This window comes from Arvicanthis niloticus, chromosome 11 (assembly GCF_011762505.2).
Source record: "Arvicanthis niloticus isolate mArvNil1 chromosome 11, mArvNil1.pat.X, whole genome shotgun sequence".
In the NCBI taxonomy this organism is placed as follows: domain Eukaryota; kingdom Metazoa; phylum Chordata; class Mammalia; order Rodentia; family Muridae; genus Arvicanthis; species Arvicanthis niloticus.
This window is the reverse complement of record NC_047668.1, coordinates 7,634,070-7,648,536: the sequence shown is the minus strand read 5'-3', so window position 1 is coordinate 7,648,536 and position 14,467 is coordinate 7,634,070. Positions and strand designations below refer to the sequence as shown.

The following is a 14,467-nucleotide window of genomic DNA, read 5'->3' as shown; positions in this document are numbered from 1 at the left end:
TGTTTTCTTTCTCTTCAAATTGCCTTTCAGCCATAGAGGTGTTGTAAGTGCTAAATGGATTTGTTTAGTAGTCAGATAATGTCACAGTCACACCTTTCGAAAACAATTTGTCATAAATGATTTTTTAGCAATGGCTTTTATTAGGAGTTCTGCTTTGCCAAGCATTGTAATTAGTAAGCTTGTCAAGGCATGGTGCAGGTGCCATTAATATAATGTGAACTGTAACAATGAGCTTTCAGCTATTCTAACTGGGTAAATATAAGATCAGTTCACATCTCCATATTTCATATCGGCTATAAATGTGCTTATCTTAATGAGTATTGAAGGAGACAGAGCTAAAGCCATAATGACTTTGTATATATGTGTTGTTTTGTTGTTAATACTAACACATATTTCATTGTCCCTCAGAATGATACCTCCTACGAGCAAAACATTTTTGGTCAATAATCTGGCTTCCGGAACTATGTATGACTTGTGTGTCTTGGCCATATATGACGATGGCATCACTTCTCTCACTGCCACAAGAGTCGTGGGTTGCATCCAGTTTACTACGGAACAGGATTATGTCCGTTGCCACTTTATGCAGTCCCAGTTTTTGGGTGGCACCATGATTATTATCATTGGTGGAATCATTGTTGCATCCGTGTTGGTTTTCATCATCATACTAATGATCCGGTATAAGGTTTGTAACAATAACGGCCAACACAAGGTCACCAAGGTTAGCAACGTTTATTCTCAGACTAATGGGGCTCAGATGCAAGGCTGCAGTGTCACACTGCCCCAGTCCATGTCCAAACAAGCCATGGGCCATGAAGAGAATGCCCAGTGCTGTAAAGTTGCCAGTGACAACGCGATTCAGTCTTCAGAAACATGTTCGAGTCAGGACTCTTCCACCACTACCTCTGCTTTGCCTCCTACCTGGACTTCAAGTGCGCCTGTGTCTCAAAAGCAGAAAAGAAAGACTGGCACGAAGCCAAGTGCTGAGCCGCAGAGTGAAGCTGTCACAAATGTTGACTCCCAAAACACTAACAGGAACAACTCAACTGCCTTGCAGTTAGCTAGCTGCCCTCCTGATTCTGTTACAGAGGGGCCCACAACTCAAAGAGCACATACCAAGCCAAGTAAGTTTCTCACTGTGCCTGCCGAGGGACCTAAATCCAGGCACAGGTCCTCCGTCAGTGGAGGTTTAAAGGAATATTTTCACTATGGTAATTCACAGAAGTCATGGGAGCTGTCTTTTAAGAGAAGTGTGTCTATGAATACAATGTGGAGTCGGCACTGCATTTCTGATATATGCTACGGAAAAGTAACTATTTGAAAGGTGGAGTGTGTATAGGAAACCTTTGTGTAATCTATTTTTTCTTTTGAAAAATCACAACGAAAATTCACTCAGGAAATTGAAATTTGAAATTCTTCTCTTGTGTCTGATACTTTCACTTCAGGTTTTTATAAACCTTCTAAGGAAGAAATAAGAATATAGTACCTTCATATACATGCATAAAGGTTACATAAATAAAATAGCAAACTTGGGAGAGCAAGAGACCTCAACAGTGCTTTCTCCTACCCTAAGGCTAATATCCAAGTCCAGTGACAGCAAATCACATTTTTAAAGAAATGGTGAGCACAGGGCCAAAAGATTTCTCAGCCTGTAAAGGCACCAAACCTGTGAAGTCTGACCACTTAGTGAATGGTAACCAACAACGGAAAGAGAGGATGAACTTACACAGATTGTCCTCTGACAGCCATGCTAGTCCCACCCACCATCTACACAAAATAAATAACAATTTCTTAGGTAAAATCCTATCACATAAAAATTAGAGTTTTGTAATTTAAAAGGAAGTTCATTTGTGAATATGTGAAAATTTTCAGTGAAGCCATTACATTATTTCAGCAGCCATTATGTGGTAAAGACCAACTTAGTATTTGATTTATTACTCAAATTAAGCATTCTTAGGAATGCAAAAGTAAGTAATCCTCTAAATAACAGTCTTGGTTCAGGTGCCAAAATTGGTCAAATCTACTTTTCTTTCATAATTCAGTTGTTCAGTGGAAAATAAAATAAAAAGATATTTATTCGACATTTATCATATATGCTAATCCATAGAGATATAAAGATGATCACATTTATTCTGAGCACAACTGTTGAGTGAATGTATTTTACACTTTTTAATACAAGGTAAAGAATCAGATAAAAATGTAAGCCTGCTTTTTCAAACAGGTGTTTTCTTTTATCACCAAGAAAACAAAAACTTCTAAAGGATGATTCATCCCAGAACAAATGGTAGAAAATAATTGTTCATTAACCAGAATAACGCTTTTCTCTTATTTCATATAATTTTGCTGCTGAATGCTTGTCTTTTAAAGTAAATTGATTTTTCAAAACAAAAGACTGTGGTAAATGTAGTCATATGCTCTATAGAGGGGGTGCATTATTTTTATGATGTAAAATTAGTTGTATGTTCCCTTGATAAAACATTCTTGAAGATTCACTGAATTCATGATTCATAGATATATACCTATATGGAGTTATTAAATGGTACACATGCTTTTATTCTTTTTCCTTCTAATTTTACTTTCTTTTCGTTGTGAGGCTATGTCTTATGTAAAATCTTAGACCCTCGATTCAACAAAGACACAGGAGTCCCAAGCTGTCCTCAGATCCACTCTGCAGTTAAGAACACCTGCAAGGTCCATCTATTCACTTGACTCCACTGCCCAGGTGGTTCGATTACAGATCTGTACCAGTACATCTACCTCAAAATGATAGTGTACTAACTCAACATCACTCAAACATTACTTAATGCTAAACTTCAGCTTCTCAAATCATTCGCTTCATTTTTTTACATCCGTGTACACACAAAATAAGTCAATTAATTTAAATTTGGCAGAGCTCCATCTTATCATATATGGTTTCTCTAGATACTATTAAATGAGAGGTCAGAATGAAGCAACTGGGTATGACTTTAGTGCCAGTCTTTATAAATATTTCAGAGCTTGCATATCAGGCTCACTCGTGCTTTCTAAATCCCATCTCTTCCTTGCTTCCTTTATGAGTATTTGCTTTCCATTGAGCAAAGGCTCGGCTTCCTCCACTCCTCCTGTAGATAGCTCCTTGGAGACACCTATAGTCACCTGTGTGATCATAGTTCATGGAAGCAAAGCACCTCTCAAGGCAGAATGACTTTCTACACTGCTGTGGTAACAATGACTAATTCAAACTGTATTTTGAATTCACTTTGATTAAATTATTTCTTAGTAAGTATGGAATGGCAGTAGTATGTTAATCTTCCCATCCTGAGATTTATCAACATCTTCCTACACTCTTGAATGGGCAAAGTTTCCTAGTCTTCACAAAGAGATACTTATGGAGGACAAGAAGGGGAACCTGCTCTAAACTACTGAGAAACTCCAGTCTTACAGTTTCTTTGATGTTTAGGAATGATCGCCATGCTTATGGATCTTTTGAAATATAGCCTGAGAATATTTCATTTCTCACAAACATTTGAAAATCTTTGATGTTGAACCATTTGAAATTTGATTAAGTCATTAAAATAACTAATTTTTTTCAGAGTATATTTACCAAATGCTTGGATCCTTGTCTCTTAAACATAAAAATATAAGCCTGTTTTAGCTTTTGAAAAAGTTTATATTTCAAAAGATCAACAAAAAACTAGCATATAAAAAGTCATCTGATGTTCATGTATATGAGATGCCATCATACAATTGTAGTTTTGCTTATGGAGAAAATTAATGTAATTTATTATAATGTCTGATACAGAATAGATGCCTAGTTGACTGAATGTGTAAATGGATAGATAAATGAATAGCTCTAGGAGTGGAGGTATTATTATTACAATTATGTATTGTTCTGACTAATTAGCATCATAATGATTGTGGTCCAGAAATTATGTTTCCACATCAATCAGAGATTCCAAGTTCTCCTTGTTTTTCATTTGCTGTGTATTATAATTTTTACCTAACCTAAAGAATATATATATATATATATATTCTTTATTGTTTTTTATTCAAGGCAGAATGTATATATAATTTTATTTTCTTTTTCTACATTATTTCACTTTAGTTTTAGCCCTATAACATTATCAGCTTGTTATAAGCAAAAAAGCAGGTACATAGAGTCTTTGTTATTAGAGTAGTTATAAAAATTTGTTACTCTGAATGTTTAGATAAAACATTATGTATCTCTGTCTAAAATCTTTTGGTTCTTTTTTGAATAATTATTCCTTGATTTAGAAATACTATACAGTAATTTATGCATTCTCATAAACGGAGAATTCAGCTTTCAAAGTTTCTCAGTATTCTAGGAAAGAGCAGTTTGTTTTGATGACTATTATTTTTGGGACCTCCAACTTGATTAATATATAAATCTGTTGTATAAAACGGTGTAAATTTGATGTGAAAATTGTTAACTATGACATTGTCTAGTTTATTTACTATAGAATCTTTTCCAAACTTTCCAAAGTACTCAAAGAGGTCTCACTAGCTAATATATTAAAGTAACTGATTTTACCTACCTCTAAGGTATAAAGTTAATACATTTTTAGAATGTAATTTTGAAATATCCTTTATTATCTAGTGACACACAAATATATTCAGTAAAATATTTGTATTTTTTTAAATAATTCACTTTCAAAACTTTAATAGAGTCCATTTTTCCTCTTCAGTTTTACGGACTCCTAAAGTGATTGCTGTCAATATTTTATTCACTTTATTTGATTTATTTACAGAAATTTAAGCTTTTCTTAGTAATTAAACAAATAATCAGAAATTCCGATTAATTAATTAATTCCTGTTTCCTAAATTTTAGTATTTCCTTTCTGCTTATGGTCAGGTATAAACTTAAGAAAACATTCTTTAAAATGCAAATTTTTAAAAATTCTGTAGACATAAAAGATACTGTATTTGTCTTGTAAATGAAATTGTACACTTTTTCAAAAAAAGGCAGCAAGCAAGAGTTTGTAGTTTTCTTGACCTTCATGATTTACAAGTGCGGTTTATATAGCTAAGTGAGGAGTAGATGTTCAAGCCACACACAGAGGATCATTTCACTTCCTCAGACTTCATTGACATGAGAGCAGCACTTAGCATTGCATGTTTCTGTGTGAGCCTATAAAACATGTGGTGTAAAGACTTCAGTAGAGCTGTGGGTTGGATTGGGAAGTATAATACTTTTCTTCTTAGTAGTTAATATTACTATTATAGTAATAATAATAACAATAATAACAACAACAACATACCTTATGTTGCAAGTGGAAAATAGCATTGAATGTCTTTTATGGTCATGAAACATGTAATTAAGGGACTGGAGCTATAGCTTAGTGCTTAAGTGAACTTACTGTTGTTGCAGAATATCTGATTTCAGTTCCTAGTTCCTACATGGTGGTTTATAACCTTTTGTAATTCCAGCCACGAAGGACCAGGGACCCAATGTCTCTTCTGACTTCTTTCATGTCCTAAATATATGTGGTATGCATCATTTCCCTCACGTGTACACATACATACATAAAGCAAAGAAAATCCATTTTTAAAATGAAAAGTAGTGTCATCAAAATTCATAAAGGAAAGAGAAAATTCATCAAATTCAACTAGAATTTTTTGTCATTCTTAAAGACTATTCTTCAGAATGAACCAATTCTAGACCCAAAAACTAAAAAAGTGAACAAGGAAGCTCCCTCAGCCATGATTATATAAGCACTATGAGTTTTGTGCTTCTTTTCATTGTTTTCCAGAGGAGATGATTGCTTTTAGCAGAGCATAAATCTACAGAAAAAGTTTCATTAATATATTCCCATGATTCAGCTACCCAGTCAATGTGGTTTCATTACAAGTGGGACAGAAATTAGCAGTTTATAACTGGAAATGTATTAAAGTATTACATTATCTCATGGTGATAATATAAATGCATTTGAAGTGTTATTAAAATTTACAACTAGTCATTATAACAAAGGAAGTAGTAAGTAATTGTTATGGCTGTGTTCAGCTGTTTTAGTCAATATTAAATAGCTAAAGTAAATATTGAATATATGAATATGGTATATCTGTATGGGTCTATTTATAGATATATAGTTCTATACATACACTGATTTTTAGAAGAAATTAGATAAGATAATACAATACAAGTTAATAAGATTTCAATTCATTAAATATAATTAGGTTACTAAGGACTATCAAAGAAATGTTCTCAAACTATGTCTACCATTTTTAAGACAAGAGTGAAAATGCATACTTTCTAATACATATTAGTCATTTGAGTTTTCTAATTATTTACAATCTCATTTCATCTTTCTTCTCGAAATGATGAGTATATATCTATATCTATCTATCTATCTATCTATCTATCTATATATATATATATATATATAAAATAATTAGATTTCTTGTTTTCAGTGTGGTTATATACCTTATATCATTTAACACAGACATTATGCAGCTGATGTGCTTTTTTCCATATCATACAAGTAAATGAATACCAAAATATTAGCATAAATTAAAATTATGAAATTCATTTTGGCTTGATCATAATCAAATTCCCTAACTATTTTAAATTCACATAAATATTTGTGTCAATGAGGTTATATATAAAAACAAAATAATATTTCACCTTTTTCTAACATATATAATAAATCTGGCAGTTATCCTTAAAGACCCTTAACCTTCTTCATTTTGAAATAGTTAATAGTATTGAAGAATATGAGCACATTCTTCAAACAAATTGAAATTGTCCAAACAGGATTGTATAATGATATTGAACATCTATAGATAAATTATAAATTTATACACACACACACACACACATATATATGGATGAAAAGTCATGTAGGATCTTATTTGTACTCTTTTACTTAGAAATGGATGACATAAGAGTAGTTGAAGACTAGATATTAGCTGATGGTTAATGTTTTTACATCTCTGTGGTAAGTATGGGTGAATTCTTTACCTACTTAGAGCTCTGTAGTTTCCATGTTTTTCATGGAAAGCTCTGCAGTTGAAATGCTATGTCTGGGATGAATAGAAATACAAACCTGACTGTCTTACTGAACTACATTGATCTTACATTAAGAGACAGATATTTATATTCTAGAAACACACACATACATGTTATAATGGTCAATATATCAAATAGCCATAGAAAACTACAAAATAGCAAAGCTTATTATTATTATACCTGTGACTGTTCAGTTCAGCAATAATAAAGCAAGTAGGGTGTTAGGAGCTGATCTTAAAGAACAAAACAAAGAACTAATTATGACATTGAAAATCTCCTTCCCAGATGCTTTGCTGACTAATGTTGACCAGAATGTCCAGGAAACACAGGTGAGAAGCTTACTAACAGTTATTTACTTCAAAAACCACAGAAATTTGCTACTCTATGTATGAAAATTTAATTGATAACACACTCGTGACTTGATTTGAGATTGTCCATTAAATCAAGTGCTTAGCAATATAAACTGCTCCTCACTTGGGTTCAAAATGTGTCTGGACCAACTGATGGTGAATATAAATGTTGTTGGGATCAAAGATGGTTTGAATTCTGCCATTACTCTGACCCTGGATCAACTCTTGTGGTCATTTCTGATTTAAATCACTTTTACGACTCTTCTGTACACATAGATATCTTTGTATGGAAATAGTGACCCGTGCCTGACACCTGTCTTTGTCTGGACATATTCAGCCATGACTCTCATCCCTGTCCTTCTGTTCTACTGTGGGTTGAGATCATACATTTTGTCTGGTTGAAAACGAGATTCCCCTACATTGCTATGCAAAATGAATGAAGTCATTTTATAGTGAAAGTTGCACGAACTTTATTGGAGGCATTGTTTCTATCAGTCATCAATTACTCTTCTTGAGAGCAGTTCCCTTGGTAAGAAAGTTTGATTCCTTCATTTTAATTGGATCAGAAAATGTGTTTCTAGAATGGAGGGGCACTGGAACAATCTGTGAAAATGTCTGGAAACTTCAGCCTTTAGTTTGAGGTTTCAGACAGGGGGAAATTTTTTTAATTAAATATATATATTTTAAAATATATATTTATATAAATATATTTTTATATATTTATATATATATATATATATATATATATATATATATATATATCCTTAATATGTAGTTTATGTTTTGCTTTGACTGAGCAAGAAAAGAATGGAATATACCAATCTTTAAAATTTTTGATAATGACTTTTTAAATATTTTTAAGAAATAAAAAGTTAATACCTTCATCTCATAGAAATACTTCATTTACAGCTTTTATTTTTGTGTTTTCTATAATCATTACCAAGAAAATTCACACCCAAAAGAGAAAAATGTTTATCAAATCAGTGTTAAAATTTCATTCACTCATTAGCATGTTCACATTCCATTTATACATAAGATTTTAAGCTGTTGTATGACTTCCCTGTAGGTATTCAGGGAACATTTAAGCTATTTTAGCTATTTCAGGCCTATCACAGGATAAAGGTCAATGCTCTTCTGAGCAGGCTATGGCCCAAACTCTTTCTCACATGTCTTTTGAGTGTAAGTGCTCTTTTGTGTGTAGATGAAGGGCCCCGGAGCAGAGACTAGCCTTTGAGCACAGAACCACAGCCAGGGGCAGTCTCAGTGCTTCTCCACTGAAGGGGAGTTTTTATCACACACAGAGTGTTTTAAATAGAATTTTAGTTCTCAAAATGTCTTATTCTGGTTTTTTTTATTTTATTTTGAATTTTGTCTTTAAAGTCTTCAATCCTGAATAAATATGGAAATATATAGATCCTAAAATATTTCAATGAATTACATGAAATTCTTACAAGATAAGATTCTAAGAATATGATTGCACAAAGATGATTCAAGGTCAGGGGCATGGAGTCATTCATATGTTTTTTGTTAATAACCTGGCAATTTGGATAATTTACAAAGACTTGTATTCTGAACAGTAACCTAGTAAAACAAAAGGTGCCCATGTTAACATGTTAGGAAGAGACAGTGTATACAGAAGTTAGCAGATTTCTATACACTGGTACTGAAATGCTGTCAAGGATAATTTGAAGGACTTATAGACTCAAAACAGTAAGAATATGTATGTTTTCTCTGTGGTTGTGTGCACATGCACTAACAGGAAGCATGGCATAGTCTATACTAGCTTATAGTGGCTTTAAAATGCATGTTAATAATTTTTAAATTTGACCTCTTATTACATTATTTTTATCAAATAAGGTACTTACAAGTTTAGATTTTTGTTATAACCTCTCCAACAATGGACTTTAAGAAGTGAGCACAGTTGTTCTAAAGCAGCTCCTAATTTTTTTCAAGTTTTCTTATAAAGGAGGTGACACATAAATGAGTTTGATGATTAGATGTACATCTATCCTTTGTTATAACCAAACTATTAAAATAATTCAGATTTAACATATGACTGTGTGGTCTACGCATTTCATATAAGGGATTTTTTAAACTTCAGTCAGCTGTTCTTCTAAGTGAGATTAATCAGTGTACAGTTTAGACACTTAATAGCTTTTGCTTCCTACATAAATTCTCTTAGCATGCATGTTAGTATGTATGTGTGTCTGCTTGACTGAACATGTACATAAGTCACAATATTTCTCTCTGTGTCTGTGTGTATGTATTTGTGTGATTGTACATGTGCATTGGCCATGACATTTCTCCCTCTGTGTGTGTGTGTGCCAGTGTGATTCTACATTTGTATTAGCCATGATCTCTCTCTCTCTCTCTCTCTCTCTCTCTCTCTCTCTCTCTCTCTCTCTCCCTCCCTCCCTCCCTCCCTCCCTCCCTCTCTCTCTGTGTGTTTCCATGTACATAAACCATGATATTCTTATGAGTGTCATCCTGGAGGAAATGATAATCACACTTGGAACTTTAAATATTTTTTAGGAACTGATTTTTATATAGTTTTGTTCCAATTCATCAATAAATTAACCATACAGTGTCTTCTTGTGAATTATTCTTATTCACACTTTCTGTATTTGGTTTGTGAGTGAATAACTAATTAGTGAAAATGAACACTATTCTTCAGTAAGGGAACAACCAAGTCTCATGAAATTTTAATATTACAAATATTTCTGCAGAATATAAAGAGTAGGGATCATGTAAGTTTTGGAAATGTGAAAAAATTCTAATTGAAGACATTATTTTTTTCTAAAATGTAACAAAGGATATTAACAAATGGAGTTGATCAATGAATACAAAAGATTTTACCTAGAGGGTTTTGGGAAAAATGAAATATGAGAAAATTCTGGCCTAGAGTATAGGTTTGACTCAAAAGAATATGGTAGCTTAATGCACTTAGATTTGCCTTTGAAATGGATGGTTATTATTACACATTTGCTATCATTGAAATGACCAGATAGAATCTTCCCTATGAATGTGGGGGTCTGCCAGTCCTGTATTTTGTGTTGGGAGTCTTCTGCATGCATTTCTCAGCTCAGCAGCTTTAGAATTTCAACACCACGATCTTACTGATTTACTTTTTCTCCTTCTTTTCCTTTCTTTGATTGCAGAGGCTGGAGTCCATATGAAGAGCACCACTTCTCTCTCTCCTGAGAACAGTAGCCCCTGATATTTTTACTGGATAAAATTTGAAAATGTTTCAGTTCACAACCGTGAACTGCTGAACTGCTTGTCCCAGAAGGAATGGCTCATGGGAGCCAAGGCAACAGTGTCTCTGATACGGTGAAACTGGCTCCCTCACAACATGGTTCATCCCCTTTTAAAACCAAATTTTTTTCTTCTGATCTACAAATATTTTTTTTAAGAAAGGAAAGAGAACAAAGCCTTCATTGGCGTCAAGTTCTGTATCAATCCATCCTACATTGCCATCCATGATTTAACAGACTGTAGAATCTTGAATAATCTATATCACTTTAACAAATAAATGTTTTACTATGACACAATTTGCACATTGCCTTATTTTGGGGAATACCTTTTCTTCAAACCTGAATGGTTGTATGAAATTTTATATGAAACATGTTTTAATAATCAAGTTCTTTTATATCTACAAGGTAAATATCTTAAAGAATTTCTAATTGCTCAATAATAGAATACATTTTTCTTTAGGGTTGTGCCTATGTCTAAAGGAGGGGAGAACAACTATTTGAACTTATTTATAGCAGCTGCATGTTTCATGTGAGATGTAAAGGGTTCAGGACTCTCTCTCTTCTTGGACTATCAGAGAATTAGCAGTTTGGAGAAAGTATAGAATTAGTTTGGCTTTCCTAAAGAATAAAGAAAAAGGTAAAATTTAATAACTTTGTCAGGTTTTGTCATGGTCGGGGTCTTTTTCTCCATCTTTTCAAAATTTTCAGAGTAAAAAAAAAAAAAAGAACACAAATCTATGCTGACACCAGAATATATTGAAATGCAATATCTTTGAAGCTTACAGTGTGAATAAAGCCACACTAGGGTGGTATCGAACTACAGTCTTTTAGAGTAGAAACATCAGGGACAGTTTCTGTTCTTATTCTATATTGTCATAATTATTTGAGCAAAGCTTAAAGCTGCATGTGACCTGCCTTATTTGGCATAGGATGTAAGTTGAACGAACTGTAAGTAGTATTTCTTTTTACTATGGAACTTAGTTTACCTTTTCAAATGTAGCAGATCATAATTGTTTTCCATGACACTGAAAGCAGCAGCCACCTACACGAGTCAAAAACCCTTGCACACTCTTCCCAGAAATTACAAATGTGTGACTGAACTGGAAATTATTTTCTTGAGTTGAAATTTTGGTAATGATTTCTGATGATAGTAATTTGTTTCATTTTGTGTTTGTTGACAAGTCTGATACCTTTGGAAAATGTGGTGTATGTGTCTGCGCATGTGTGTGTGTGTGTACAAATATTTAGAAATATTGAAGAAATGCATATACACTAAGTAATGATTACTGGCATAGAATATCTCTTCTATCATATTTCTTTTCTCTTCCAATTTGCAAATGCCAGAGAAAATGGTGTTTCTATATCACAGTCCAGAGTAGTATTTCACAGTCAGAGTGTCCCATTTGTGCCCTTACCCCATTCTTGCTTTTTCGGTTGATGATACCATTTTTTTCAGCCTGGTCTGTCATTTACTTGCTTTTGGTTTTGTTTTGTTTTGTTTTTAGAAAACCACCATAATTTTTTTTCTATAGACTATACTTTAAATGTATTTGAATGAAAATTACTTAATTTCTTACTCTACATCTCCAACAATAAACAAACTCTTGCATTTTCAGCATATTCAGTCATGCATTAAGGAAGCTATCATAGTATTTACATAAAAATAATTATTATTATAAAGAGTCTCAATATAAGATTCTTCAGGTATGCAATAAGGAATAATTTTGTGCAATGATATACATGGATACATTTTTTTAAATTTTAATATGTTTTATGTAATTATTTTGTACATATGTATGTGTGCATGATGTGTGTCTATGCATAAGCCATGGAGTGCATGTGGAGTTGAGGGAACAACTTCTATGAATACGTTTTCTCATTCTATCATAGGTATATTGGGAATTGGACTCATATCTTCAGAGTTGATTGTAAGCACCTTCACCCTATTAGCTATCTCACTGTATCCAAACTTCCCAATATTAAGGATATTCAGGAGTATACAAATAACCAAGTAAGATTAATAATCATCCACAAAGTTCTATGTAATGGCAACAAAATAGTTTGAAGATGAATAGGAACAATACATTTAATTCATTATATTATGATTCAAGTGTTTAAATAATCAAATTAATGGCAGCAAATGTCAACCATAGAATTAGTGAGCACACACAGAAGTTATTTCGATGGTTTCATTTCTAGGTAATTTTTCAATTGTGTTACACCTCTGATTGCTCACAGAAGCTCTTAGGCAGCATCTTAGACACAACATTTTATAAAACATAGCAAGAAAATGAATAGGAATTAAAAGGAGTGTTATATTTTTTTATATGCAAAGCTTATGACTTGTTGGGCAAATTAGAAACTGTTGGTCGAAATTCAAATCTAAATTATTTTATAATTATAATGTGAAGAACTGAGAAAGACTAATAAAGTATTACTTGGTCAAAAATAAAAACATAAATAAAATTAAGTAATTTTTATTATTACTTTTAGTTTTACAAATGATAGACTATATTTTACAGTAATTTTGTTTTTTGATTTTGTATAAAAATATGCACAACTTATGTATAATGCCTTAAGACCTGGTTATTTTTCCAAATATACTTGAATGGTCAGTTATTTCAGCTTTGTGTTTTTTGTACCTTTTGGTTCATTCACAATTTTTTGTTACTTTCATATAATAGATATATGCATTAACACTCTAGATTATCTGATGAAATACCATATTTAAAATATACAGAAATATTGACTATATTAGTGACACAGAATCTTTAAATTCAGTTAGAGCCAAAAGTCTCCAACAAAGTAAATTTCTATTGCCTATGCAAGTATGACCGTCGGAATGTGCCCTTTACTGCTTTTCATGACGGCTTTTACTGTGGAAAACATTTAACAAAATAAGAGACATGTTGGACCAATATATGTCAGCAGTGTTAACTGCACTTACAATTTTGTGCTCATTTCCTTCTTGTAGGAATAATCCTAACTTCTGCATTCCAACCTAGTTCCTGCTCAACACTTCAGAATTTACTCACTGTGAATTTTAATGTAGGTATTTTTCATGAAAGAAAGATAACGTAATATTTGTCTTTTGTACCTAACTTATTTCAATTACCAAAATTTAAGGTTACTTCACATTGAAGCATAAATAATAGCATTATCATTTATCATTTGAATTAATCATTCATTTTTATGACCACAGTTTTTTACTCTTTGGCTACTGTTAGTTATGTCAAAATGTTTAATGTTGTCCCAGTATGACTTGATTCTCAGTTTTCAATTCTTTGCATTTGTATTTACATGATGAGCCACTAGGTTGTGTGGCAATCTTTGTTTTGATTCATCTTTTCTTTTTTTAATATGATTTTTAAATAAATTGCTGCATTGATGTTCAATACACCTACATTGGTTTACTTTCCATGAAGCAATGTATGGAACTTATTTGTCCATATATGTAATTTTAAGATAAGTCTAAGTCACAGTCAGAAGATGCTTAACCATAAGGGCACATTTAGAGACACATTCCTTTAGATGACTTTTCATTGTAATCAGGTCAAAATGTGTACTAACAAAAATAAGGTACCATGTCATAATACAATGTAATCTTAGTGTTTCAATGGCATACATACTATCCTATCATTTGGAATGTTTTACCAATTAGATGTTTCCCATGAATTTGATTTGCATTTCCTGGATCTGTCATGATGTTTATTGCTATTCAGTGTATTTATTGAACCCTTAATATCTTCTCTGGTGAACTGCCACGTCTCATATTTGACCTACTTTAAATTAGTTTGTTTCTTTTAAGGCACAGGTCTGAGGCCTGAGTGTGTTCTATTTGAGGTGGTGTTTACACATCT

General features: G+C 32.5%; 1 protein-coding gene across 5 annotated transcripts in view; it reads left to right on the top strand.

The window, feature by feature from the left end:
- Positions 1–11,311, top strand: part of Lrfn5 (leucine rich repeat and fibronectin type III domain containing 5) — a 279,668-nt gene extending 268,357 nt beyond the window's left edge. For 2 of the 5 annotated variants that reach the window (XM_076941835.1, XM_034514646.2), the window contains 3 exons: positions 409–1,121; positions 7,289–7,332; positions 10,512–11,310. In XM_076941835.1, coding sequence (XP_076797950.1) covers positions 409–1,121; positions 7,289–7,332; positions 10,512–10,529 — 775 coding nt within the window. In that variant the 3' untranslated portion in view covers positions 10,530–11,310. Of the gene's footprint in view, positions 1–408; positions 1,122–7,288; positions 7,333–10,511 lie in introns of those variants that run through there. The other 3 variants (XM_076941836.1, XR_013113131.1, XR_013113132.1) reach the window with 3 other exon arrangements.
- The last annotated feature ends 3,156 nt before the right edge of the window (positions 11,312–14,467 follow it).